The sequence below is a fragment of the Corvus moneduloides genome, chromosome 3 (genome assembly GCF_009650955.1).
Source record: "Corvus moneduloides isolate bCorMon1 chromosome 3, bCorMon1.pri, whole genome shotgun sequence".
NCBI classification, from domain to species: Eukaryota; Metazoa; Chordata; class Aves; order Passeriformes; family Corvidae; genus Corvus; species Corvus moneduloides.
In genome coordinates this window covers 109,654,835-109,668,737 of record NC_045478.1, presented here as the reverse complement: position 1 = coordinate 109,668,737, position 13,903 = coordinate 109,654,835, and the positions used below count along the sequence as shown (strand labels likewise).

Genomic DNA, 13,903 nt, shown 5'->3' with positions numbered 1-13,903 from the left:
AGTCATCATTCTTTACTTGCAGATGTTTTTGATGCTTTGACTAGATGAAACTTAGACAGTACTGGAACCTCATGACTTCTGCTGAGACCTCAGAGGGTCTTGATGCACGTGTGCTCTGAATGATGTGAACAGCTTTGTTCAGGGGAGGGAACAAAGTCAAACGTAACTTGTACTTGCTTTGAACTAGGTATGGATGTCAAAGCTGAATTGACGTGTCTCTTTATTTCACATTAATGCCTTTTACTGGGGATTCACAACTGACACTTATTAGCAAGACAGAGCTGGCAGCTCCTGCACTGAGCTTTAAACACAAGTGATGACTCGAGTACATGTGTATGTTCTTTTGCTAGATGCAATCCATGTTTTGTTTTCTTTCAGGTTTCTGAGCTTCTTGATCTGAAGCTCTCCTGTTTATTTTGGAAACCTTGCTGGAAACTGCACAAAACTTCCATGGATTCTTTACCTTGTCTTGCTCACAAAGGCCATTTATGATTCCAAGAGGGAACCTGGGATAAGGAAGGTTCTTTGTCAGACTTGGGGCCTGTTTTGGTCTCACTCTGAGTTGCTTTAAGTGAGCTTTGACAGGTCTTCAGATGATTCAGAATGTGGCTGGTTGAGTTCTTGATTGGCTTCTCAGTTCATGCCTGTTTTACCTGAGTTCGTTTCCTTTGAGATCAGATCCTCCTAAGCAAGTTGAGTGGGCTCTGGAGAGTTTGGTGAACGTACGTCAACTCTTCCTCAGCTGTTAAGTCAGATGAGGTCTACTGGCCATTTCTGGATCAAGTAGCCCATTGAGTTGGGCTGCAGGAGTTGCAGGCTTGGCTATACAAGTGTTCCTAGAAGACAGCCACAGTGTCACTGTTTGACCATGTGAAACCTTTGAAGCCTGTGGATGACAGCCTTGATCCTGGCTGAGTTCACTAAAGGTTGTTGGCTTTTCATTTGGTCCTTTGCTCTGGATTTAGAGCACACATTCCTGTTCCTTGGTATTGCCACCGATCCTGACACTGAACCACTCCTGCCTTGGTCCTGGAATGTTATCCTGGGAAGGTCTAGTCTTTATATAATATCCTTGGAAGGCAGATTTTGTTTAGAGCAGTGGTGGTGTATATGCTTCTGGAATAAAAGATTAAATTTGTATTCAAGCCTATTTTTGACTGGGGTTGTGTGTTGCCTTGGTTTTTTGAACTGTGTCTGAAAGTACTGATTTTTGCTTAGTGAGAAGGCTGTGTGTTGCTGTTGTTGTTTTGGGGTTTTTTTTAGTAGGCTTTGAAAGATTGAGCTACAAGACTCTTTTTCAGGATAAATCCAAAATATTTCAGAATATTTAAAGGAGACTTGAAAGGGAGCCATCTGTGTTCTGTGTAACTACTGATTGTCTGTGTGCAAGTCCAGATACCTCCCTGTTTGATCAGATGAACTGTTCACTTGATTCCACAGCGTGGACACCCAGCTGACACACAGGCTCGTGCAGCTGGGTGGAATGAATCCTGCTGGTGTTGTCAGTCTGTATCCCAATCTTAACAGTAAGTGGGCTGGTAGAAGGTAGGAAACAGGACCAGAAGAGAATATTCCCAGGGCAGTGAGGCTTAACATGGGCTAATGACTCATGATTACCACTTAGGTGATTCTAGTTAGATGTTTCATTCTCTTTCTTGAATTTGTGTTTGCAGTTTCATTACTGGCTTGGGGTTTTTTGGGTGGTATGTGCCCATCTCTCCTTTGTGTCCAACAGAAGGCTGTGCTGAGTTCACCTTAGAAAGTGAACTCCCACAGAGCACTCAGACAGTGAGGCAATGGATGTGTCATAAGCCCCTGAACTCAGCCAAGACCTTGACTTACAACAACTTGCTCTGGAACAAAGGAAAGGAAATGGCTGCTGATGGCCTCTGGATGTTGCCGAAAAATCAAGAAGTATGGCGGTGCTAGTGGTAATGTTGAATAGATGGTACCATCTGGTGTGCCGGGAAAAGTATGCCAGAGAATAATTTCCATAAGAGTGTGAGCAAGGATGCAAGGAAGCAAAGGCAGCTTTGACAGCACTCCATTGGCTGGAATGTGTATATAAAGTCAGTTTTCTGATTCAGCAGAAGCTCCAATCTTGATCTTGTGTTATCTCCCATTTGTTTCTCTGTAGGCTTTTATGTGTCCTCCAGTTTGGCTGTTTTGCCAGGTGTGCAGTCCCAGTATTGTACTTTTTTTCCTGAACCTGCTTGTCTGATGCACACATTCCTTTGCTTTTTCTGAGGTAGCAGTCCTAGCCTGTCCTTAGTTTTTCCAGACTCCTGATCATTTTTTTACTCCTAAAATGAACAACCAACTAATTCAGTGAGAGCCTCTAGAGCAAGGTGTTCTATACTGTGCATCATGCACAACTGGACCTTCCTACAGATCCTATCCTAGTCATATCACTGTGTTGTTCCATTTATATTGTAGTACCTTTGCATTTTGACAACTGTGTGGGACCATCAGAGCATTTGTTGGGGCAAATAAGTGGGAAAGGATCGTTGTGTGTGTCTGTGCTGGCTCAGCAATATTTCTCCCCAGATCTATTTCTTGAATTAATCTACCCAGTGAGATGTTTGGGTAGCCTATATTTTTTTCTCCATCCCACCTATGCTGTGTTGTATTTTTTGCTGTTGACTTTTGCTTGTTATCTTACCCATTTTCTAACTGGGAGTTTTTTAATCTTCCTTAAAGTCCCTCCAGATCCCAGCTTACCTTTCTGCCTTCTGTAGCTTTTACTGTCCCTTTTCCTTTCTCATGAGTGTATCAGACAACAGATGATCTTGTGTGATGAATCCTGAGGTATTAGCTGACGTGTTGTTGCTATGCTGAATGCAGCACTGTTTTGAAAGAAAGATTTTTAATAGCCAGCTCGCTAAGTGTGAATTTCCAACTGGAAGTAGGGCTGCACAGTAATAACTTATTAATAATCTGTGCTGACCTAGTTATTGGGCTGTTTACTATGGGAATATGCCTGTTTGGCCCTGTGGAAGGTCATGAGGAAAAATGACAAGAGGTTGCTCTGGACAGCAACTTTCAAAGGGTTATCAAGTAATAGCTTCAGAGACAAGGCTGGCTGTCAGGCTGTTAATATGGAAAAAACTGCCTTCTTCATGTGGACCTGTTTTTCTTGACCTGGGAGCCAGAAGAGCAAATTATGTGGGTCACCTTTGGGAGGAAAAAACCCTGCTCTTGGTAAGCAGGGCCCTTTGTTCGGCAAACTGGACAGATGCACAGGACTGGCCTTTGGTGGTACAGAAGACACTAAAATATCATCTAAACCTCATTAAACATTGTGTACAATCCATGTTTAACTATCTGTCTGACCAAAACTTAATTTCCTCTCTAAGTGTTACTGCTGTTGTTGGAAAGAAGCGGCACTCAGGACTTCCAGGGCAGTTGTTGAGAGGGAACAAAAAATGCTTAAGGGAAGCGCTGCAGCTTGGTTCAATGAACAAGTTCTAAGCAAATCAAGGGAGCCCATATCTATCTCTGCTGTAAACCTGAATTTCCTCCTGGGCAGCACAGTAGGCTTTAAATATATCTAAGAGAAATAAATATAAAATAATTGTCCTTGCATAGACATTTACACTTGCAACACATGAGGAGTCTGTATTATACATGATTATATATAACTGTATGCACATATGCTGTCAAGTCTCAGCAGGAGGAGGATCAAGGAATCACCTTCCAGGAAAGGCAGAGGATCCTGACTTGCCCCCTGAATGGGTGGCTCCTCTAGAGCAGGCAGGCTGACAATCTATCTCTAGAAGGTACATATCAAATATGATGAAACTTAGACATCTTTAGCTTTGAGTTTATGTCAACTGAAGTGGTGGAATCCTATTGTGAAACAGTCTTTAATTTTGCTTAGAGACACAAAAAGCATAATTTGGTTGAGTTTCAAACTAAAAAGAAGAAGAGACTGAGAGCAAATGAAGCTGTACTGGTGGCTTGTACACCAGTTTTGAGGTAATGCAGTTGGCAGTTCTTTGAGATGTGACACTGAAGTAACTTTACCACCAGAGCAGGTAAAGCATCTTGTAAAAGATTCCAGTGGATGTTTTGTTCTGTTTTTAAAATCCTTTGAATGTGATGCAAACTTCATTTAACTTACTTCTTGAAAGGTTAGTTTTAACTACCATGGTTATGTTTTACTGCAGAGATGTATTTGTTAGGAGGGAATGACAGTTTGCATCTGCCATGTTCTGGACAGTGGTTCTGCTATCTCCTTGAAGGGTCTTTCCTTGAATTTTGGCAAGAACATCATGGAGTCAATAGGCATTATCATTTGCTTTTAAAAGTATCACCTGTCATTGCTTGGTAGGCTTGTTCTTTGTTGTAACAGCAAAGAATTTATACATAGCACAGTCAAGTGGGTAGCTGGACTTTTGCCAGGCTGTGCAGTGAAGGGATTCAGGCACAGCACAGATTGGGAGCTGAGCTTGTTCTCCCTACACAGTCGAGGAGCTGGCTTTTTGAGAGGCAGCTTGATATTTCCTCTTGTGTACGTTGTACCAAACCACTTTGTACTTTTCCAGCTGAAGAAGATTGGTGGAGGTGGCTTTGGGGAGATCTATGAGGCGATGGATTTGCTGACCCGTGAGAATGTGGCCTTGAAGGTAGAATCAGCTCAGCAGCCCAAGCAAGTTCTCAAGATGGAAGTGGCTGTCCTGAAAAAGCTGCAAGGTAAGGCAAAAAGCCCTTTGGAAGTGATTCAAGTCACTGTGCATGTTAACAATCAGAATCCAAAGTTGCAAGTGGTTTTTATAGTTTTCTCTTCAACTTCCATCTATATGTGATGTCATGTTAAGTCATCCAGCTGAGAAAGTTGTTATGTTCTGCAATTCAAGTGAGGTCCAGCAACAGGGACTGTTTTGTCTGCCGGGGTATAAGGACAGTGGGGAGACTTACACTGAACTATTGGTACACTGGTCTGTGCAATCTAGTGATACTGATTAGAAAATAAGGAATAGAGGAAGCAGCATCTGGCTAAGAAATGAGGTTGCCTCCCAGAGGACCTGGAGCACTGTAAGCATGACAGAGGCTCCAAGTAAAATGGTTGTCTAGTAGAGGAGTGCAAAAAGTGGATAATAGGAAGTATAGGGAAACTGACTATTAGATAATTTTTCATGTACCTCACTGTCCTGAAGGCAAGGTGTGAAGTGATGTGCCTGTTCTTAATTAGAGTGCAAGGGAGGTGTCTTGATGCAGCTGTTCCTGGCTGAAGGACGGGGGCTTCTACCAAACAGATTGCTGTGAAGGGATGTAAGCAAGGAATTTCCAAATCTGCCTTCGAGGAGTTGAGAACTGCTGTTGGCTGAAGGGCATTGTGCATGGATTTCCTTGTAAAGGCAAAGCCAGCTATTGCCAGGTATAGTTTCTGTTTTGTAGTATAATACGCATTTGAAGGGATGTTCCTTTCTGCAGGATTCCTTCTTGGGCTGAGGAAATGCCTTCTGCTGAAGCAGTGAGTAATATCTTTATCACTAGGGCTCATGCCTGAGAGATAGTGTTGTGGCCTTATGTTTGTGTCTATACCTTTGCCTTTGTACAAAATCTCCAGAGAGATGATTGTATTTGAGGGTGAGACTGTTGCAAGCCTTGTGAAATGAGCTACACGATGTTTGTGACAGATCGCCTCTAGGTAAAAGCCAGTGAATTATTTTTGAAGGTCAAATTGTTTTCCACATTTCTGCTCTCCCAAGAGGAGGACTGATAAGGCCTCTTTTGAATACTCTGGGTTGTAATAAATGCAGCTGAGCTCTGTAAAGGAGAAATCAGCCCAGGTCATTATAGGGACTCTTGTTGATCTGTGAAAGGCCAGGATACACAAACTCCGAGAGGACAGCAGAGCAGGTGTCTGAGGTCTGAAAACACTGCAGTAAGGGCAAGCAAGGCTGTGAATGAGTATTTTTTTATTTTGTTTGTTGGCATTTGAAAACTACTCTGAATTGAGTGAGGTTATGACTGTGTTGGAATGACAGATTTTAGAGTACCAAAAGACAGTGCTGTCATGCTGGCCAGTGCTGTCATGCTGGCCACTGCCAATAGGTGCTGTATCCAGGGCAGGGAAGTGCTTGAAAAGGCATGACCTGAAATCACCAAACCAGGACTAGCATCAGAAAATGTACAAGGTGTTGACTGATACATGTGTTTATTTCTGGAAGATTGTTGAGAATACCAAATGCTTGAAAAAAACACCCACATTTGTGGCATAGCATGATGCTGGTAACTGGGGAGAGGGTCTGGTGGTGTGTGGAACTAGGAAAAGCCCCTTGGCAAAGCAGTTAGTAAATATTCGAGGAAGGGACAGAAAAGACAGAAGAATCAGAATTGGCTGTGCATCAGCTATCTTGCATGTAAGAAATGACACATTACTTCAGCCATGTTTTTACAAATCAAGCTGTTCTGTGAGGAATTTAGCTTTTTTTGTTTGAAGGTTAATCCCCAAATGCTTTACTGAAATAAATGATAAAAGTTAAATTAAGAAATTGGGTTGAGAGCATGGGGAATCGGTGTATTGTGTATGTTTTCACTGTGGAGTGTGGCAAAGAGGTGAGAAACATTTCAGAAAGGGAGATACTGTCTTTTTCCAGCAGTTGGAGGGGTGGGGGTAAGTTGGTGATATTACCATAGGTGATACAGTCAGTTCATGGATTTCCAGATGAAAATCAAGGAACAGTGTTGTCTAAAATTCCTCTGTACTTTTCTGGTAGAATTGAAAATTGCAGTCCCTCTTAAATAGTCCAGCCTTTATTGTTTTCTATTTAGGTGTCACACCAGCCTCAAAGGACTAATGAGCTGCTGCTCTCTCCAGAGGTTGTGAACAGAGTCTTGCAAGTTGCTGGAGTTCGGCAGAGTTTGGGATAGAGAAGGTTGGCCATTGGTCCATACTGCAGACCTGGTTTGGGTACAGCCTGACCTTAGAGTGCAGTAGCTCCTGGTTGGTGTGGACTGCAGGCTGTTGCCAACAGTTCGGCTTTCTTGGACAGTTTGTGGGATAGCCACATAGGGAACATAGCTGCAGGTAGGTCCCTCACAATGTCCTTCCTGCGCCAGCAATCCACACAGAACAGCTGGAGAAACAGGTACTGACTCTTCTATAGAGTCTCTGTACTTTCTAATAAACACTACATGTAGTTTTCTGCTGTGAGGGTGGTCACGTGCTGGAACAGGTTACCTAGAGAGATTATGGTATCTCTGTCCGTGGATGTACTGAAAACCAGCTGGATGTGATCCCTGGACAACATGCTCTAGCTGTCTCTGCTTGAACAGGGGCATGGACTAGATGGTCTCAAGAGGTCCCTTCCAATACAAGTGGTTCTGAGATACTTGAGCTTGCTATGTGAGATCACTACCACTTCAGTATCTCTCCCCTGCTCTGTAGAGTCATTCTGTTCTGCTCATACTTGATTTGATTTTTCTAGCTGTATAGTGCCTTTTCTCGTATCTGTTTAGTTATTAATATGTTTCCCAAAGGCAAAGTTCTTTCTAACTTGCATCGTTACTTGGAGGGATCGTAAATCATCTTCTGACCAAACTTCCAAATCTGTTAATTGTCTTGGATCTGTGAAACACCAGCAATGGTGCCCTTTTATGCTTTGGGCAAAACACAATTGAGAAGTCACCTTATGGAGTTTCTTGCTCAAGCAGGGGATGAGCTGGAGCTCTCCGTTGTCCTGTTGTTGCATCTTTGCCCAAAAAGTTTTAGCAACATTTTTTGTCTTTTTCTCGCCTTTCCGTGGACTGTGTTAGTCAAAATCAAAACCTTTTGGTCTCACAAAGTTGCTGTAGAATATTTCCTTGTTCAGGCTGAACTTGCAGGGCTCAAGACATTCTGTCTGGTGCTACTCTTTCTGGCCAATTCTAATCAGAGCATCACAAGATAGCTTTTTATTTTAATCCTTGTGAAGCACTATTTGGCTTACATTGTCTTGTTGCTCCTAGAGAAGCTAGTAGAGAATTACACTACTAGGGTTGAAAATCTTAACCAATAACAAATTCAGAAACTGTTTCAGGGATAGTTTGGGCACATCTGCACAGTGAACTTGTGCATGAATACAGCTTCTCCGACAGAATTCTATTTTAGTGCCAAGCCCTCATTTTATTACCTTAGTCACTACTGTAAAACTATCTTTAAGCAAGATGTGTGTGATTGTACCATTTGCACACAATTTTAACCTATTGGAATTTTCTACTTTGCAGGCAAGGATTTTGAACCCAAGTCTAAGCTGCACTGGCAAACACTTCCTGCAGATTGTTTCCAGCAGAGGAGGTTGCTGTGTAGTTGTACTCGCCAGTGTTTTGCTGTGTAGACAAGCCTTTGGTCATGTGCATTAAAAAGTAAATGGAAGTAAGATCTGTGTGGCTTAAGTGAATTAAGTAACTTGCATATCCAGAGGGCAAGAAAGGCTTTGGTTGGGTTTTCTGTGCCTCAGCCTCTTAAGCAATGTCTCCATTAGTGAGCAGTACAGTACCTGCAGATCAGTGGGTAGCAGCAGCTGTTCAGGCCTATACATCTCCAGCAGATATGGCTTGGGGGTTTTACATTATAAACTTCATGGTTTCAGGCCATTTTGCTTTGGATTAGTTTGCTTTGGGTTTTTAATCTGCCCTCCTGTCCGAGGGTCCATTTGTTAGCTTTCACTCTGCTTTAGGATTTGGGGATTACTTGGTGTGCACCTGAAACAGAACTTCATGGTCTGTTTGCTCAGAAAACCTTACATGACCCAGAGCCACTCTTGGAACACTGACACGTGGTAGTTGTAATGATTTAAGGCAATATGGGGGGCTTTCTTTAAAACCTCATTGCTTTTATAAACCAGGACTCTGAGGCTCCTGGTTTTTTGAATCAGGAGGAGAAAAAATAGGATGGCTTCCTATCATTGAACACATGGAAGGAAGAGTACTATCATGTCTGGATGAGCAGATGTTTTTCCATCTCTTCAATGCTTTTTCTAACCCTTTGAAATACCAACGGACAGCAACCTGCTTGTTCTGTCTGTGATTTTTTCCCCAACCCTGAATTGCTGTGGAGCAATATTCAGGTGGCAAAGGAGCATTAGTACTGTCTGGACTCAGTTTCCTGTCTGTGAGATCTTTGAGGTTAATCAAAATGCCACATCTCTGTGAGAACAGCTCTGGCATAGCTTTTGAGGTGCTTGGCTTGGGCTGTCTGTCAGTCTGCCTTTCTAACAGCAACCTTAAATGCAGAACTGTAAACCAGTATCTGTGATGAAATCCAGTGGACTGCTGCAGAGAGGGGTATAGAAACTATCTTAGGTGGCAAACCAGGAATTGTGTTCTCTCTTAATGCTCAGCTGGGGCTGTGTGAGGCTCAGAAGCAGATGCTTTGAATTCAAAAGTATCCTCCCTGTCCTTACCCACTTCTTGATAGGTGTCTCTGGGAGCACCCTGGGGTCTTGTGAGACCAGGGCACTGCAAAAGGATCTCTCACAAGGAGTGCACTTTGTATGCCTTCTGGTTCATAGGCTCTCTAAAATATGGATATGGCCACAACATTCAGTCTCCTGTGATGGGATTCTCTTTGGAACAGCCTAGCAGATTGTAATTTAAAATGGCCAGATTATTCTGGTGCTGAGCACTGTTTTCTGTTCATCTGCAGTGGCAGTGTTGCCCTGGTGTGAGGCTACAAGGCCCTAAGTATTTGCTTTTGATCTCACTCGGCTGCCAGGTGTTCCTAAGCTCTCTTCAGTGTGGTGTTTTCTTTGTAAATGCCTTCTTCTCAGTGTAACCAGTTTCATTGTGTAGGACTCTGATTAATTTTATTCTGCAGTGCAGAGATCTTCTGCATATTGAGTAGTTGTGCAAGATGCAGCCTGGTCACAGGCAGTGTAGTTTCTGAGTACCTGATTTTGTTACAGCAAATAGTAAAGCAAGTCTGTGCTGCTCGTTCCCTCTTTACTGCCAGGGGTTGGACAGATAAGAGTTTCCTAGCAAAATATTGGAAGGAAAGGGACCTTGTTTTTCTTACTCACCAGTCCTAGTTTTTGTTGTTATTGCATTTGTGAGGTTTTTGTGTTAAAGTGGTGCCTTAACTCTCTGTGATTCAGTTTCTGTTACTTTTGTGGACACAGTTTGTGTTTCTACAGTATTTTGCTAGGTTGATGTAAGCAAGCTATCTGCAAAGACTAGAAAGCAGAGTACATTACCCTTGGCAGGCTTTTAGGCCATCACAGGGTGGCAGATTCACAGACTTGCTGTAACTTGAGCTTCTCTATCCAGCACTACATTCTTCCATGTGTAGGAGTGTTTGAATGAACTGGCATTTGGACACTTGTTTTCTGTGCTAACTGTGGTGCCGTTCGGTGGGGGAAGGTCATGGGATGGCTGAAAAAGGATTTAAACCACACTTTTTTTAAGACTTACTGTGCTTTGACCTGTGTGGGATCTATTATCACTTATTCATCTTAAAGTTGTTAGTCTTGGGAAACAACTAGAGGAAATTATGCCATGCAAGCTCAGTCAGTTTTACCTTTTACTGTTTGATTAGGAGACAGTGACAAGCCTTTGGGGTTTTGTGTCCAGTAGTTCATTGATTTATTACAGAAGCACTAGCAAGCTTAACCCAGTTGGTTAAATCCTAGCTGATGACTATTGAGTAGTGTAGTTATTTAAGCCTTACTTCCAGCACAGAATTTGTTTTCTTTCATGTCCAAAATTCCTTTGTCCAGCTGAGTTGACAAGTCCCTGAAGTCAGCTGGTTTGTCTGGCCAGAGGTGAAACTTGGTACCTGCAGAGGAAAGAAGCCCATGTGAGCCAGCTCTGCCAAGCTAAAGGCAGCATTTCCAAGTAAAGTTAGAAGATGATGAAAATAACTCTCATTTCATTTTCTAGTCCTGATGAATCCTCCATTTCTTTACAATATTTGTACAGAAGTGAATTCAATATCCCCACAATACAGAATCTGTGATAAGCTGATAAACCAGATACTGACAGGCAAATAAAGAAGAGGATAGCTCAAAAATGTACATTGTACTGTAGAGCATTGAGAAACAACTGCAGCTTTCCAAACACCAGTGAGAGCAATTGTACAGCTACATGTGAACAGCTGGGCATATCATAGAGACTCCAGCAGTGCCAAGTGCTTGAGCAAGTTGTGTTGTGCTTAGTGACCTAAGCACTTGGGCTTTTCCAAGTCAGTGTGACACAGATCCAGAAGAAAATTTAGGCTGGCAGGGAGGACCTCTGGAGGTCTCTAGTACAGCCTCATGCTCCAAGCAGAAAAGAAATAGATCTGGTTGCTCTGGGCTTTTGTCAGTGAAATCTTGAATAACCTCCAGAGATGGAGATCCTACAGCTTCTCTGGGCCCCTGTTCCAGGGCTTCACCATCCTCGTGGGGGAAGAAGAAATCACACCTAATAGGAACTTCCCACGTCGCAGCTCATGCCCAGTGCCTCTCTGTGTACCTCTGTCATGGGTTAACCCCAGCTGGCACTAAGTACCACACAGCTGCTCACTCAGCACCCCTGCCCCTACGGAGTGGGGAGGAGTGAAAAAAATGTAAAACCCATGGGGTGAGATGAGAGCAGTTTATTAATTGAAATAAGAACAATAATAGTAGTAATGAAAAGGGAGATAACAAATGAAAGGGAGAAATAAAACCCAAAAAGTGCAAGTGATGCACCACCCTCTGAGCAATGCCCACCACATTCCCAAGCAGCCATCCATGGCTCCTGGCCAACCTGCCCCAGTTTTTATACCAGGCATGATATTCCATGGTGAGCAGTATCCCTTTGGCCCATTCAGGTCAGCTGTTCCAGCTGTGCCCCTGCAAGACCCCAGAGAACTCTCTGGGTTGTTCATGCACTCTTGAGTCAGACACATGGGAGAAACACAGACAAGATCTTCTCAAGAGGTCAAAACAACAAAATAGATTTTACTGGCAGCTTTAGAGAATCAGAGGACTTTGGCAGAAGGTTTAGAGCAGCATTCAATCAACACAAAACACTTCTCAAAGCATTGACTTAGCCCACTCAACTTCACAAACTCTAAGCCCGTTTGATTTTTAAGTTAACCAAAAAGAGGGAATTAGAAGAGGAGAAGGACAGAAAAGAGGTAGAAAAGGACCCATGGAGCTACCAACTCCTGGGTTCCAGTGATGTTCAGCTGATAGAAACTCCGAGAGGAGTTAGAGTCAAGATGTGTGCTCATCTCATGTTCAGCCTTAAATACCCCTTGGCCTTTCTGGGCCCTTCCCCCAGGTGGGACTTCTGGTCATTTGGCCACTCAGGAGCTTGGTTAGGGGCTCCAGGGGTGGGGTGTGGGGCATTTTCTCCAGTGTGACAATGACTGGCAGCTCTGCCAGGCTGGCATACTGGCTCTAGGGTGCACTGCCAGGGCAAGACCCAACCTTCCCTTTCCCCACAGGCATGCACCCCAAAATGTCTTGAGACATCAATCTTTGCTGTCTCTCACAGCTCTCTCCTGGCTTCTTGTGCAGCTCCTCACTGGCAGAGCAGGGGAATACTGAAAACTGGACTTAGGGTGGGCATTACTAAGCAACAGCCAAAACATCCCTGTGTTACCAACATTATTCTCATCCTAAATACAATACACAGCACTGTACCAGCTATTAGGAGTAAAATGAACTCCAGCCCAGCTGAAACCTCTGAGAAACATCAGGCTCTTATCTTCTTGGCACTCTTGTGTTAGGTAGCTCTGACCAGCAGATAGTGTCCCTTCTATTGCCTTCCTAAAGGCTGAACAAACCCCGTTGTCTGGCTCTTTTTGTTAGTGTTACATTCTCCTTTCCCTGCCACCATCCTGGTGGTCAGTGCTGAACTCGAGATGTTGTGTCAGTGTTGGTCTTGTGCAGGAGAAAATGCAACAATTGGTAAGGTAACAGTAATAAGAGTAACAATTGCTGTGAGATCTATGATAATTCATGCAATAGAAGTTACTTCAGTGTTTTGGGTGAACTGATAGGAATGAGACAGCTACTCTATGGAGATGAATCACAGAATTTTAGCATAAAATTAAAAAAATAAATTTTTTAACTTCTTTGTGGAGAAGAGTGGTTAATGGTTTTCTGGTGAAAACACAGGAAATATGGAATCTGTTACAAAAAAAACTAACTTCAAGTTGCAACAATAATCTCACATATTTCCTTCTTAGTGTTGATTTGATTCGTTTCATTGCTGCATCGAAAATACATTAGGAATGTTTAAGAACTTAAATGAGTAGAAGATTGGAATGAATATTAGTGTCCACCAGTTGGAAATTGATCCATATGAAAAAAATAGACTCAAAAAAGGATCATAATTTAGGTTCTTTTAGGGGCTGTGTAATGAAAGCTTTTCATGTAATGAAAGTTTTTAAGTATTCAAATGGGGACTTTAATCGTATCTCTAGAAGATGATGAATATCTCTCTAAGGGTGGAAGGGGTTTTTATACATGAGAACATAATTATTGACTGTAATTTTTAAGTTTCTTCAGAACAAGGATGATGAAGACCATTTCAGTGACTGAAATATTTCTTACCCTGTATTATGGGACATTATTATATTCATTGTAGTTAAAATACCACAGTAGAAAGAATGTTTTTCTATGGCTGAACATTAAATTTTGCCTTAACTAAATGCTTGTGAATAAATAAAATACTCTGAAACTTTCCTCCAGTGAGTGCTTATGAACATTGGGCTGATGTGTTCCTCCAATGCTAGTTAATTAACAGGCCAAAACTCTTTAAAATCTATTACCCTGTTCTTTCCTTTATTTTAGTAACAAACAAATACAGATACAGAGAATATTTTCTATGGTATAACTTGTGACCCTCTGAAATATCTGGGCAGCTGTTGAGCAGAGCAGTCTAGTACAGGAGCAAGTATCATCTGGCAGTGCAGTAAAATGGTTCTGAGGCTTCCCATACT

At 42.6% G+C, this 13,903-nt stretch overlaps 1 protein-coding gene across 4 annotated transcripts in view; it reads left to right on the top strand.

The window, feature by feature from the left end:
* TTBK1 (tau tubulin kinase 1) overlaps positions 1-13,903 on the top strand; it is a 108,950-nt gene that overhangs the window by 19,710 nt on the left and 75,337 nt on the right. For 3 of the 4 annotated variants that reach the window (XM_032104201.1, XM_032104198.1, XM_032104199.1), the window contains exon 3: positions 4,548-4,695. In XM_032104201.1, the coding sequence (XP_031960092.1) occupies positions 4,548-4,695 (148 nt within the window). Of the gene's footprint in view, positions 1-4,220; positions 4,225-4,547; positions 4,696-13,903 lie in introns of those variants that run through there. The other variant, XM_032104200.1, reaches the window with a different exon arrangement.